The sequence below is a fragment of the Ischnura elegans genome, chromosome 8 (genome assembly GCF_921293095.1).
Source record: "Ischnura elegans chromosome 8, ioIscEleg1.1, whole genome shotgun sequence".
Taxonomy (NCBI): domain Eukaryota; kingdom Metazoa; phylum Arthropoda; class Insecta; order Odonata; family Coenagrionidae; genus Ischnura; species Ischnura elegans.
The window spans coordinates 55,762,168-55,777,325 of NC_060253.1; the positions used below are offsets into that span (position 1 = coordinate 55,762,168).

The window sequence follows — 15,158 nt, forward strand, 5'->3', positions numbered from 1 at the left end:
TCAATATTTTGTTTTCTTTTATGAAGGAAAGTAATTTTTTTATTTTTAGATTTCTGAGGGGGGGGAGGGTCTGAACCCCTTGGACCTCCCCCTTGCTACGCCACTGCTTTAGGCAATAGGAATGTGGGCACTGACGTGTATGGAAATAGAGGAAAACGAATGAAGAATTTCTAGATATCCTAGAGAAAATTACTAAAACACTTTTTTCATCTGGAAACACAGGCATAGTTTTGAGTCTTTGGTCACAGAAAAATTGAACTTTACCAAATTTTAATGGCAGTAAAAAGATAAAATACATGTATGGTAAATGAAAACTTTTTACAAGATTTTGTACCAACATAAAAAGATGAATCATAAAAATTTCATCCAATTTTTAAATGCTGTGTGCCAAAGCTTGACAAATTCTCCAGATAACTGACATGAAATGAGCCCACCGTTGCATAAATGTTTGTGCATCGTCTGAGATTACCAATGCATGCATGAGGCACAGAGCTCAGGGAAACATGTCTTAATAATCACCTATTAAAACTGGCTAAGGTCGGAAAGTTTTCTTCGTTTGATAAGGTATTAATAATCCTTATTTAAGCCAAGCGCTACCAGCTAGCAGGGTACTCTGCTACCTGCTAGCATCCTGCGTCGTATCAGTGCTCAAAGCCTTGCCCCAAGGTCACCTCACTTGCGACAGTGGGAACCAGAACGATGTCACATGGAGTTTTCCCAGTATTCATACTTAGCCGTCACATTTTCGCGTGCTTGAAAATTTTCACTTTTCATTTAAACGCGAAAAATAGATATCATCATTTAAAAATCTAAAAGCGTGAAATACTTACTCCAGGAGTAATAATCTTTCGATTTAGACAGTAAAAAAATTATAGGAAACCACCCTATTAAACCCCCTAGTGATCTTTATAGACAGGGAAAGTGACCAAGTGCAACATATCCAGGTAGCAATAAAAGGTTTGGGTAAATGCTGTAGTCAGCAAGCAAAACATATAAAACCGTTCCTGCACTCCAAGGGTTATGTGCTTTTAGGAGATCTGTGGGATCTTGAAATACTTCACCAACGAATCGGAACCAAACATGGGAATGCGCCAGATCAAGAATTCCCAGGATATCATCCATACCCTGAAAGTTACTCATTTGCTTTCTACAGACACCATGGTTAGCCTGGACTTGGTGCCGCTATTCATCAGGGCGCGTCTAGCTGATACCTTGACTCTGCCTCAAAAATAATTTGATCCTGATATGATGAAAAATTTTCACCACATTCTGACATCTGGCTACTTCATGGCTCCTTCTATGAAATAAAACATTGGTTGGCCACAGTATCACCACTTTCTCAGAGCCAATTTCTTTGTAGAGAATTTAGAAGATGGTGCCCTCCGCTTGCACCCGCTTTGTCCCAAGTGCCTTTTCAGGTACTTGGATGACACTTTCATCCTTGGCCCCATGGGAAGCATAGCTGACACCCAAACGTCAAGTTCACCATGGGAACTGAGGCCAATGGGCAGCTGCCCTTGGATACCCTAATCTAGAGAAAGCATGGCGGTGGCTTTGGTCACAAGTTGTACCATAAGGAAACACTTAAAAAGATCAATACCTTAATTGCATGAGCCATCACTGCCATTCACCAAAATATGCAGTTCCGTCATCACTGTTTCATAGTGCCAAGGCAATTTGAGATGGGAAAAGTTTTCCGTTAGAGGTGAGTTAATACCTATTTACCTGACTTTATTTCACTGGCAAAACAGGCGAATAAAGAGACGCTATAGAAAAATACAGCTAGAAACATGGTGAAATTCAGTCAAGTCGTCATCATCATCACTGATCAACAATCCTAAGATTCATTCAACCAAATAGTTGAAATGAAGACAAGTAGTGCCAAGAAGGTGGTACCTCATGCTGCCTGGCCAAGGAAATAACAAAACGCAGACCTCCCATCCCTAAGGGTAATCGCATGGTGAGGAGGTAAGAGGTGGAAGTGAGGTCGCAGTGCCTCAAGGTAACACAAATGCATTGTGTGTCATGGGAACGTGCATAATGAGCAGGTCAAGGTAGAAGTGTACCTCACAGTTCACCAGGAGGTCGTGCGAGACCATGTACAAAGACAAACGAGTTTGTCTTTTCGGTAGAGGTGGTCACGAGGTACATCGGGAGGCTTCTCTGTGACTGGTTCATTCAAGGTCCGTTTCAGGTGGCATCCTCATGTATTCCTGAAATTTGTGGATATTCCTTTAGCTGCTAATACAGATGGTAATAGTATCCCAGATCTTGTCGCACTTGATTTATTGGATGAGCAATGGATTCGCGATTACTTAACGCACCAATCAGCCACCACTTACATGCTGATGGCATGTCGTTGCTATCTTCACTACTGTCAGTCAAAATTGTAAAAATGTTACAACTAACCAAATTACCTTTGTACTTGATCACACACATAGAAAGATCTTTTTCTGCGGCTCTGACCCTGTCTTGGTGTTGGGCAGCCTGAAGGTGACAACCAGCCAGCTACCAAGGACTACCTTTCATACATATCCTCATTCTCCGGGAGGACATCGGGAATACGGGACAAGCATAGCATCCGAACAATGCATCTAGCTCTCAGTGAACTGAGTGACCAGCTTTCGACCGAAACACCCAATCAGAGTGCCGGGTGAACGATCAATTTTTGAACAATTCAGAACGAGTTGGACAATGAAAGAGGTGGAAATTAAAGGATATAACTGAACGAGGAAAAATTGAAGGAAAAATTTTATAAGGGTTGGTCAGTGACAGCGTTTGGTCTGAGAAGAAAGAAACATTTCAAATGGTGTGGGCTGACAACAACCCATGTCTCTAAACGCCGCCACTGGCCGCAGATCTCTTGTCGATCATAAAAAAAATCAATCAATCATTTTCTTATAGTACGACTTACGTGGCAGCTGGAATGCAGCAAGGCAACTCCTTTCTTTCCGTATTAACAAACGTTAAGCCCCCGTCGTTTGACGTATTCATCCTAAAACCTTCCATCGATCTCACCAATGAAACAATTTAATCCGCATTTATCGCGAAGCAGAGGTTTGGCGAAAGAAATACAGCGAGTAACAATCTTATCGTTGCCCCATCTCTGTCAAATAGAAGCAGCCGTAACTCCAAAATAGTTAGGTTATGTTAAAATCTTCAGTCCGCTAAACGACACTACGATTAAAAATACTTTGATATCTTACATATCCCTGAACTTTCCCAAATAGTTTGCAGTCGAGAGTTAACGCTGATAACGAATAAAATGATAAAACGGAAAAACGCATGAATAAACCCTATATAAACAAACCACGGATATACACACCCACAAACACAACAAACATAAAAACAAATGAAGCACGAGATTCGATAAACCACAGACCCCACGAATGCATCCTCCGCAAATATTTGAAGTACACTATCCATAATCACTGGAGTAAACGTTATATTAAGACGTTAGTGAATGAACACAAAGGTCAGTGAATTTTTATCTTTCAAGAAATATCTATTTCCTTTCAAGGAATGATATACCTTGTGATATTTCATTAATTCGTTGCTGCATGCCCTCTCTCTTTTTAAGTTGATAGTTAAATTGACGGTGTGCATTTGGATTTTATGTCTCAATGAACCTTTTACTGTGTCTGTTTTAGCATATTTACTTTTTTCAGTTTTTACAGTAATTTGTGGCAATGAGTGGAGAAGAGACATTGGATGCTGACATAGCCTTGAGATTAAATGAATTTGATCAATGTCTTGAGAAAACTGGACGCTACATAAAAGCGATATGTGATCAGGGGCCGGAGTTTTATTCCTCCTTAGATTTGGAAGATAAATCAAGACATGATCTTTTTATTGCATACTCAGTGAACGCCTTGTATTGGACTTACCTTAGAACGCTGGGAATTAATCCGACGGCCCACAGTGCAGATGGAGAGGAAGAGAAACCTCATCCTGTTACCGATGAGTTGAATCGAGTTCGAGCTTCTCTCTCCAGGGCGAAGTTGATTGCAGAGAAGAGGAAAATGGCACGCTTGAACCAGAGAGCTGCTGTACGATTCGTTCGTGGAGCGTTGTGGACACCTGGGCAGTCAGGAGGTGTAGCAGATCAGCTCCGAGAGCTTGACAAAGGACTCGCCGATAAATTGAAATCAGAAAAAAGTGTGAAACAAGATGATTGAAAGTGTCATTTCATGAAGCTTTTCCACCCATATACCTTTGGCATCCTCTTATACGACTGAGTATGAACATTTAATACGGAAATTCATGATTAATTGCATGCAAAACTGTGGTCAAATCTCCGGTGTTGTGTGACCAGCTACATCTGATACGTAGCCGGCTTGGCATTAGACACTGGCCCATGACTTGAGGGAAATTAAATCTCAGAAACTGTACGAATGGTACAGAATTGATTTAAGTGTTTTTTTTCTCAGTTTGTACTGTTCAAATAAAGTTCCTCAAATAGAAATCATTAACCTTCTCCAGCGGCTATGTTATTAAAGTATATGACAACTGTGCCTGGATTCCACTTGGGAAAGACTTGAGGCTTCGATAGCCTTAAAGATGTCAAAATTATAGCTGTGCAGTTGAGCTAGTGTAATCTACCTCAAGTGTCACCTAACCGGGGAAGAAATTGAAACAGATTATCAACTGAGTCTCATGTATACCAGCTTGATGTAACTTCATCATTTTAGTAATTTTCAAAGTCAAAATTTAGAATTTTAGTATTTTCTTGAAGGTATCCTACAAGTAGATAAGGTCTTTAATGTGTAGCCAAAACTCAATCTCACTCATTTCAGCTATGCTGGTTGATTGTCCTTGAAATCTTAGCATTGCATCACTCTGCATCCAATCAAAAAATCTGTTCCATTCCAGCCTTTAGCTTGTTAGTTATTTCAATGTCACATGGACCTCTAGTAGGTATTACAACTTTGTCTCAGTGGGAAAGGTTGGATGGTCCAATGTTCCCTAGAGCATGACTGGATGGAGTAATACTTTTAGCAGTTCACTTCTAATTGTAAGAGTATTAGCCAAAAAGTTAGTCCGCATGATGGTGTCATGCAAATAAATAGCAATGTTGAACTGCAGGCACATACATCAAATGCAAGAGATACATCCAACATCAGAAAAACTCCTTTTTCCTGTTGTATCAAAAACAACATCAATAGAAACGGGAGAAAATTAATACCATTATTCAAATTGTACTTCTATTTCATTATTTAAATTATCCTCTGCTTTTTCACTGCACCTACTAATGTACGCTTAATTATATCTTAAGGCTTTCAAAAGTAGGCTCAAGGAGTTCAAATCCCCCCAAAAGTTTTTGGAGATTCAGCTGTTGGTGTACCCTATCCAAATGAACCCATGGTATCTTTTTACCTGTACCCTTGCATTCCATATTCCTTTTTGCTGGGCTTTCTCAGTAGGATATTAAAGTTTCTTGGTTTTTGAACTATAATTGCAAAAAAGCTATTCATAGGAGGGGGGACCTAAAAATAACCAGACGGAAATCGCTGTGCATGTATGTAGTTCTTATATTATGGGCTTCTCCCTCTATATGGGTGTTATACATCATTTCTGAGTCAGTATGCGAAACAGCACGGCTTTAGACAGTTGTGGCAAGCCCTAGTGACAGTTAACATTCGAAGAGTTTTTTGACCTCTTGAATTTTTTAAATGACTGATGTTTGGGAACAGCATGCAGTCTTGAAATTTTGTTCTCCGCTAAGGAAAATTGAGTCAGACGCAGTTGATATGTTGTCCACAGCTTATAAAGAACACACCTTGAAGAGAAGACACCTTATGATGGGTATTCGGAATTCAAATGCAGGAGCATGTCAATCAAAGACGTTCAATGCCCAGGCTGGCCTTCCAGGTCCAGAACTGATTAAAACGTGGAAAAAAACTCGTACCCTTGTGTACAAGGATAAGAGGCATACTCTTGGTGAACTCGCTGAACAATCTGGTGATTTGTGGAATTCACTATATTTGTGGAATTGCAGTGAATCTTAGGAGGAGAATAGCAAAATGAGACGATTCGCAGTAAAATTCATTACCCTTGGCCAAAATCCATTACCATTATTCATTATTACAGCTTGTTGACTCCCAATCAAAAAGCGGCACATGTTACTGATTCCTGCGACTTGAGATTATGGTAAAAAAACTGTGTGACTCTGCTTCCTCACCCACCCTACTCACCAGATCTCTCACCTTGTGATTTCTATAAGTTCCCTTGGATGGAAATGGTGATGAAAGGGAAAAGTTTTGATCAAATTACGGATGTGAAAAGAGAAAGGCGACACTACAATTCATCGGAAACAATGAGTACCAAAGGTGTTTCGCACAGTTGACAAAACGTTTGAACCAATGCATCAGCGTAAATGGAGAATAATTCAAATGTGACTAAGGTCTGTTCACTTTATCTTTGCGGGTGAGCTGGTGTGGCTTAACCGAGTTGGGGTGAGAGGAGGGAAAGTTTATCTACACGTGACTTTCCCTCTGCCAATCAGCAGACAGTAGGCGTGGTCTAGCACTTCGGAACGTCAGTCGCTCTCAGACCTCCGTCGTGTCAACTTCGTGAATCTGCTAGCTGTGTTGCCAAATCCTTTTCCCTTGCACTCCCCGTTTATAAGAATGTTACGCCTATGTATGCCTCTCACCAGCGGTCTCGCATTTAGCGGACAATATCCTGGCTTCTGAGATGGGATTATCCTCAATACATTGTATGCATTGTTTCGCCGCCGGGCCCAAAATATCTGTGGCCACGTGTGAGTCACACCTTTTCGGTGAGACACAAGGGCGGCTATGTACATTTGGCAACGTTAAGGTCGCTCCTGCTCTCTCTCTCTCTTGGTACTACCCCTTCCCCTTCAGCGAGGCCCCTCCCCCTTCAGCGAGGCCCACCGATAGTGTCCGGGATCTCACGAAAGATGACCCGCAGAGATAAAATGAACAGATAATAGCATTTTTTACACAAAAAATTAAATTTTGAATATTTTAAAAATTGCATCGTTATTTTTGGGTCTCCCCTTGTATATTTGCCTGACAGAAATTAAAAGAGCCATTGAATAAATAAAAGAAAAAATTAGAATGGATAGTTCCAATTTTGGGTGTTTAGGGGTTCCATTTTTTTTTTGTTTTGGAAGTTGAACTTCTGGTGAGGTTCATGCCATCAGCTCTCAGACCCAATTCTTAGCATTTCCATCTTATTGCTTAATTTGATCCTTTATAGGGAATCAAAAAAATCCTTTATAGCAATTGTAATATCATACATAATTGCATATATCACTTCACTAAATTCACAAAACTAAGTAACATACATTATGCTAAGTTTTATAAATTGGGGAATACACGTTTCGGATTCGATGGGAAAGAAAAATCCAGGAAAACGTGGATCTAAGCATCTTTCAACGATCAATATTATTACAGCTGAATCTTGCTATTTATATTACTTCCTTATTTCATACCTATGTCCGAGTATGGTATGATGAAAATTACATACTTCACCAGAATTTAATCTTAAGCATCATATTCATCAGTGCAAAGTCATGAACTTTTTTTAAAAACTATTTTTGGGACTACATAATTCTCTTTAGCTTTAACAGTTTAATTCTGGTGCTAAGCTGAAGAATTTGTGGAACCAAGAACGGATGAACCACATAGAACCATCCCAAAAATTCGGTAATACAGGCATCCCCCGAGTTACGTAAGTCTCGACTTACGTAAATCCGTACTTACGTAAGCGATAACCGTATTTCAAATGATTACGTTAATTTTTGAATGCGAGCGCGAAGAAGTATATATTCGCTTGTACAACCTATGGTAGAAAAAATATCGAATAGTTATAGAGTTTTTTACGTGCTAAAAATAACAAAGTGACCCATTTTTGTCATTCCTCGAAGGAAATTTCATTAATTTCTGTAGAAAAATCGCTTATAAATCCCAAGTCAATAATCAACGTGAAAATTTGCAGTTCTAGCGATGGATGTGGTGGCGTATGTGGTTGCGCTCATTCCTGTACGATACAACTTGTTATACAGCAATCTCTGAAGCGCCAACGCAAAGGTTCGACTTACGTAAATTTCGACTTACGCATAGTCTGCCGGAACGCATCTCTTACGTAACTCGGGGGATGCCTGTAGTGGGATATACTGCTGATTAGTATTGTGGAAATTTTAGATATACATACACATCAGTGATTACTATTGCCAATTGTTATTATTAGAAAAGAACATGATACACTGGCCTATCACACAGTTCACAGCCAAATTTTATGGAACAAATTTAAATAGCAAATACAATTTTTTTGCATCCACAAAAAATTTACAGTCTAATGGATAAAATTCATGATTAATTAAAACAAAACACATTATTGCACCATTTTAAAGACAATCTTTCATTTTCATATGAGGGAGAAATCTTAAATTAAACAAGAAACAGGCCACAACAGATGGTTTCATATAAATTACAGATCTATATTTACAGAAAATGCTTAGCATGCACTGTCGATATAAAAAATTTATATATACATATTTACACTGAATAATATCAATAAATAGTTCACTGGAATATGCATTTACATCAATAAAAGTAACACCAATGCATTACCTGCTATAGCGCTTTTCTTTATCACAACCGAGAACCTTAAGAGCACAGTTCAATACCATTATGAGCTTTTCCATATCATTCTCCAGGCCAGCTACTTCATCACTAACACTTGCTTCTTTACCCAAGAATCCTTTACCACTATCAGCAGACGTGTAATAAGATAGGGAATTCATTAGAGCAAAATCCAGTCCAGCTCCTTTCAGGATCTGCTTTCCTTTGAAATTGTTTGCAGCAAGTGCCCAAATAGCTGAGGCAGCGATTTCTTTTTGAATTACCGAACTACCTTGTTTGTTAAGAATCTGAATGAGAAGCTCCAGGAAATCATCTGAAAGGAAACATATATGACTTAAGTCTTCATACTAGTCTTGATTTCATGCCATTGGCCAGATGTGCTGAAGTAAATACTTTTAAAGCATTCTCCAGGCAGGAAAAAGCTTCAATTTTAACCCATAATACGGAATCTGGAATGAGGGATTTTCTAAAATGATAGGCAATACAATACATATAATGGGAAGTACGGTTGCAAGAAGGGTTTAAAGTTTACAAGTCAACTCCAAGTTCTAACATAATTTCTGGCTAACTGATTTTCATAACCCATGGAGTTTGCAGAATATTCAATCTCTGGCACAATAATAATAAATGTAGTCACAAAGATCTGCAAATATAACTCAAACCAAGTATTTCAGAGATCCGATTCCTCATTTGTCACTACTTATGAACATTACAGTATTTTGCTCATGAAAGTGACAAAATGTGTGTTCTTTGCACTATAATGGTCATTACAAGCAATGGGAGTTAGCTTTAAAGCAAGGAAAAACTATACCCAATGTATTATCTCTGGCAATATATTTATGTTTCTGGTATCAGAATCTCAGCCCATTATGTCTTGCTCTTCGTTCATGACAATACAGCAATAGAGACACTTCTTCAATACCAACAACCAGACTGCAAGGCCTTATTAGTGCATGCGGCTACCAGGAATTTTTAGTCGACATAATTTTTATAAGGAGGATTTGAGATATTCAAGGAATTTCAGTCCACTAATACATATGTACTTGGTTTTTTTATTAGAGATGATATGGTATTTTTACTACCACTAGACAGATTTTTAACTCTGGAAAAAGTCACAAAAATATTAAACTTAATATGTTTCTTACCTGATGCCAGCATTCTTGCTCTGTTTTGAGGATGGAATGATAAATTCCTTAGAACAAGCAGGAAAGACTCTTGTTTAGAAGCAGGTCTTTTGGCTAGATCCAGCAATAAGTCGAACATTTCAGGAACCTAAATAATCATTCAAAATGAAAATTGATAATAGGTTAGTGACAGTCTATAAAGAAAAAGTTAGAAATTTATTGTAAAAGGATACCCTTTTCGCAATAGAAAGAGGAGAGAATATGCTTGCACATCCCCATTTCCTAAAGGAAAGCTTTTAAACATCAGAATGGGAAACAATGCATATTTTTAAAGTAAATCTCTTCACAGAAACCATGCAGGAGAGTAACATGATCAATGTTTATCTCATAATGGACTTCGTACCTTTTCTTTCCTCCAAACAAACCCAAAATTTTGCGAATATTTTCGTAGTATAGAATCTTGAAGTAGCGGCAAAAGTACTGAGTAATTTTTCTGATATATTTTCTCCCAGAATTTTAGAATAAGTCAAATTAATCATCCCAATAAATGGATAATTTTCATGATAAAAATACCTCCTCTTTACAATGAACAGATTGATGAAAGTTTTTATGGACATCTTTTGATAAATGTCCTGGTATAAATATATCATTGGAGGCATTGATAAAATGTAACTTCACAAAAGAACTACAGTGAAACCTCGATATAACGACACCCCACGGTGCACTAATAAACACTCGCTATAGCGAATTGTCGCTTTACCGGAGGTGGAGCAAATAATAGCCAATATGCCTGTTGCAAACAGATATACAGGTACAGGAGTGGTGCGGCGATAGATAAACATCTATCCGATAAACGTAAGCATAAATCCAGACGAAAGGCGATGTTTTTTTGCATCACTAAATTTCCTTACTCAAATAACGACTAACTATTCAAACAATTTATAAGCGCCGCACTGATTAAAAATCATGCAAAGCATTGTTTCGTCAATCATTATACAGTGGAACCCCGATTTATCGTTCCCGCATTCATCGTTTTCCCGCATTCATCGTTCGCCGCTCCTGGTCCCAAATTATGTTCCATAAAGACAATGTAATTTTTTCCCGCATCTATCGTTCCCCGAAGTATCGTTTTCCCGCATTTATCGTTTGAAGAACGCGGTCCCGTCGTATAATTTTCCCGCATCTATCGTTTGACGTAAATGAGACGAAGTGTTTACAACGTGTTATTTATGGCTAATAATGACAGACATAGTTTGAATCTTCCCCAGGAGATTGAAATGCGATAGGGAGAAGCAGAGCGCCGTGGGATGGTGACATTAGCGCATTTCCCAAGATCCGGTATCCCCCTCCATTCAGCACTCGAGGCGATCGCCTCCCCCCGGTTGAAGCTTTCTTCTTCTCCGAAATAAAAAAATAGGTCCCAGCTCGAGCAGGGATCGTATTACGACGACCTTAGCTTTGAAAGAAAATATCAAGTTACTCGAGAACAAAAGAAACCTTTTTCACGCCACCCCCTCTCTAGACCGCTGACTTCTTTTTAGCCGACTCGCTTCAAAGGTGGAGGTCAACTGCTGCATGAATCACCTATTAGCCCAAAAGGTATTTAAAAATGAATTTCGGCAATTGGTATTATACATTTATTATTTTGAGATATTAGTGATGTGCACGTAATTTAGTAAAGATTGATACCAAACACGACGTATTTCTAACGTTATTTAAGCATTTTAAGGAAGGAAATATTTGGAATAATACGATGGAGATTTCTGGCGAATAACGATATCCTCGTAGCTGATAGTGAGCTTCACGGCAGTTGATGCGATTTTTTTTCGAAAACAGGGCGTCTGGTTACAATTTACGAGTTATGCTACAAGTCTCACTTGTCTGAGCTGCTAACGAAGCGATTTCTTCTCAGGATATTTTGTTTCTCTCTACTAGCAATCTTAATTCACCTGCTCATCTAGAGCTATGCTACTTATTGTTAGAAATGAGTGGGTTAGTTGCCTTCTCTATAGGATAAAAAATTTCATTGCGCAGTCATATGGTCATGCTTCACCCTCTGCAGTAAGCTCTGCCTACGCCGTATGCGATAGCAACCCAAATTAGTGCCGAACTTCACCTCGTACGAGTGGTTCCGTACTTTCCGGGGTGGGTTGACTTAAAACTAGCGAGTTTTTTTCCGCGTGGGTTCAATGGAGTCCGGTTTCATTTTTATTAGTTTTATTCTTATTCGTTTTCGGACCGTGGCCCTTCCGAAGACACAGGTGAGAACTTTAAAGATGGACTGAAAATAATTGATGATGGATAAAAGAATCCGGGCTAGAAATACGTGAATATTGAAGAACGCCTCAGTATGTCCGGTAGCACATGACGGCAGGGGTGGGGGTAGAGCGAGATCCCTGGTGAAAACAAGAAGTGGGATGAAGCCGAGGATTAGGTGGGCGTGCCGCTGACGATTAACGCCTCATTGCCTCAATCATATCAAAAATTTAATTGCTAGAAAGGAACATTTCAAATAATAAACTATTTTTGGCCTTCTTGATCCATTTCATAACCAATCACTCCGACGGCGAAATCAGTTGTTTGAAGCATAACACGCACATTTCTCTCGTAAATACGTGTACTTGAAATGGGATTTGATAGATAAGAATTTTTACATCAGACAGAAATTCATAATAGCCGGGAAAATTCCGAGTGGAGTACAAACGTTTTTTAGCAAGGCGGCTTTGTTCCTATAGGATTTTAGAAAGAGAGATAAGTCAAATCAACAATATGACCTAAGTGTTTCGATAAAGTAATAATATTTCTGTAATCAACTGAAATCTCGTTTGAATCCATTAATGAATGTCATAATTTGCAAAAAAATCCAGCGTATCCTGGGACATAGGCAACCCGCACAAACATTTCCGCATTGATCGTTTTCCCGCATTTATCGTTTTTTTCATCCATCCCCCTGAAAAACGACAGATCGAGGTTCCACTGTATTTATCGAACGACAGTTTACCACATAAATTTGAGACTGAGCACTCCATTAACTTCATTTCTAACAGATCGCTAGCAATCACAGAGGTTAAGGAGTCTTCATGAAAGTCTTCCGGCGGTGAAACCCTCGCTATGGCGAGAGCCAACACCGAAAGGGTCTCGTAAAAACGAATTTTTTAACACACTTATTATAGGGTCAATTGACGGTGCATCGGCTATCTCTCGTAATAGCGGGGGTGTCGCTATAGCCCGTACTCGCTTTAACGAGGTTCCACTGTATGTAACACTAAGACTTAATGTCACAGATTTATAGCTGTAAGTTGTGAATAACCAGACAAAAATCCTCCACCATGTATTCCAGTTTAGTTATCAGATAGAGCAAAATTATAATCAAATGTGTAATAACAAAAGGTATTGAAGATGGTGAAAATTAAAATTAAAGTAAACGAAAATTTCAGGGAGATAGAAACGTTAATGATTATTAGTATAGTTCCCCTGATCACTTGGTATATCACGGCCTGGGAACTAATGACCAGGAGTTTGATTATCTGTAATGATAATATTTTAATTAAAAAAAGCTCCTTTTCTTTCCTCAGCTTCATTTTATGTTACAAAAATCATGAAACCTGAGGGAATCAAAATTACTTTTTCAATAAAATATTGGGTCTACATAAAAATGTGTTCACTGTTCATTTTTTCATTTACTAGAAGCGATATAAGCATGTGTCAAGGTGAAAATTTCATGTAAGAAATAAAGGAATCAACTGAAAAGAGTATTATATGTGTACGTATACAAACTGTATCAAATTTCCTAACACATCCTTCAATGACTTAAAAGCAGTTATATAATATGTACTGAAAATGACTCTCTAAGAAAAAAGAGTGAGGTTAGAGGACTACATATGTATCATTACATCAATTGTTTTCTCCAGCCTCAAGTCCAATTTAGAGGACCTTTATTTCCTAAGCAACTAGGTAAAGTACTTTCATTTAATCACACATAATTTATCTAACATAAACTAATCGTATTGTACCTTGGGCACTGATAGTTGTCCCTCAGGGTACATGGTGAAATACAGAAGAAAATGGAGCCACAACTGCTCCACAGAATTAACCAGGTGATTATTAATCCTCTTCTCACACGGGTGGAGCTTGATCAAGGACCGCAACAATCCTCCCTGTCAACAGAATAAGCAAAGCCTTAACACGAGAGAGATTTTAAGGGTTTGAAGACCCTCCCTCCCTCCACAATGCTTGGGTGACAGTCTCAAGCGCACCCCCTCCAAATTAACCCTCCCTGATAATTAGCATGAAATGTACCCCTCCCCATATGACCCCCTAAACTATTTTTTCTAGCAACAGTCTTGAGAATAAATACCTGCCTTTGGTACAGTTTTAATACAGAGGCAACAAGTACCACAAATCTGAGGTCAGATTAATTTTTTAGGGGGTGAGAGTTTCATTTGTAGAGGGTACACTTTATAGATTGTTTATATGTAAGATAATAATAATATTTCAATCTATGGTGGATGCTTAAAGCAGGATTAGAAATAATTATATTCATTCCATGAGTTACATTATAAGCTAGAGATAATCATGTATATTTCAAAGTACAAGAACCAATGAACCATGAGTACCTTCGCCATTATCATACGACACTCAGCAACATCACAAGTGTTTCGCAGAATTGACAGAATCAAACTCAGAACCTCAACTGCCAATGATGAGTTTGAATTTGACCCTTTCTTTGATTGATGCGTTGCTTGCAATAATAACAGGGCCTCTGTTTCTTTGGGAGCCAATTCGCACAGTAGATGAAGCAGCGAAGAGAGGGCAAGGTTCTGACGAGGCCCAACACTCATGGCTCGGGATGTGTAGACTAAACTTTGGCAGGCTACAAAAAAAGGAAGAAAAAAGGCATTAGAAATAATGAAATATTTGATCTAAAGTAAGGTTGGGTTGGTTCCACTTGTTTGTTTGCTTTCTAGCTTTGGTTCATGGTCCCAATTCTTGATTGTGGTTCTCCATAAAGTTTCATTTTCATTTCAATAAATAAAAACAAACAAACTTTGTATTAATCCACCAATTTATTTACGTAGTACGACTAGTTTCGATGCAGTGGCATCATCTTCAGGTACCTGGATTAATACAAAGTTTGTACGTTTGTTTAATTGAAATGAACTTCCACAAAGTTGAGCCTGTGACTATAGAGATTTCATTTTCATTGTTTAATTTTCAAAAGCTATAAAAGATTTTCCGTAGGGTATTATGATAACTGCCAAAAATAACACATTGTTCAAGGTGTCACTGAAATGATGAATCCACATTGTATTTTTATTTAAAGTCTGAAATGTAAATTACAATTAAGATAAGTTTTCAAATTGAGCACCAATTATTTTGGGATCGATTCTTTTTTACTTCAATTCTGATTACATGTCTC

The 15,158-nt window shown here is 38.4% G+C and overlaps 3 protein-coding genes across 8 annotated transcripts in view; 1 reads left to right on the forward strand and 2 right to left on the reverse strand.

Moving 5' to 3' along the window:
* LOC124163440 overlaps nt 1–3,471 on the reverse strand; it is a 37,430-nt gene extending 33,959 nt beyond the window's left edge. For 3 of the 5 annotated variants that reach the window (XM_046540353.1, XM_046540352.1, XM_046540348.1), the window contains exon 1: nt 2,915–3,471. In XM_046540353.1, the coding sequence (XP_046396309.1) occupies nt 2,915–3,009 (95 nt within the window). In that variant the 5' untranslated portion in view covers nt 3,010–3,471. Of the gene's footprint in view, nt 1–2,066; nt 2,361–2,417; nt 2,734–2,914 lie in introns of those variants that run through there. The other 2 variants (XM_046540350.1, XM_046540349.1) reach the window with 2 other exon arrangements.
* A 218-nt stretch (nt 3,472–3,689) lies between these two features.
* LOC124164415 (nuclear nucleic acid-binding protein C1D-like) lies at nt 3,690–4,178 on the forward strand. Its single transcript, XM_046541739.1, has one exon. The coding sequence runs from the start codon at nt 3,690–3,692 to the stop codon at nt 4,176–4,178; it is 489 nt and encodes a 162-aa protein (XP_046397695.1).
* Nucleotides 4,179–8,449: 4,271 nt separating this feature from the next.
* Nucleotides 8,450–15,158, reverse strand: part of LOC124164183 (rotatin) — a 46,158-nt gene continuing 39,449 nt past the window's right edge. For both annotated transcript variants that reach the window (XM_046541391.1, XM_046541390.1), the window contains exons 24-27: nt 14,356–14,612; nt 13,753–13,896; nt 9,761–9,887; nt 8,450–8,928 (exon numbers count right to left, since the gene is read on the reverse strand). In XM_046541391.1, coding sequence (XP_046397347.1) covers nt 8,600–8,928; nt 9,761–9,887; nt 13,753–13,896; nt 14,356–14,612 — 857 coding nt within the window. In that variant the 3' untranslated portion in view covers nt 8,450–8,599. The remainder of the gene's footprint in view (nt 8,929–9,760; nt 9,888–13,752; nt 13,897–14,355; nt 14,613–15,158) is intronic.

What these genes read in the sequence shown, in the direction of transcription:
- LOC124164415 (XM_046541739.1), top strand. Translation starts at nt 3,690, where the DNA reads ATGAGTGGAGAAGAGACATTGGATGCTGACATAGCCTTGAGATTAAAT.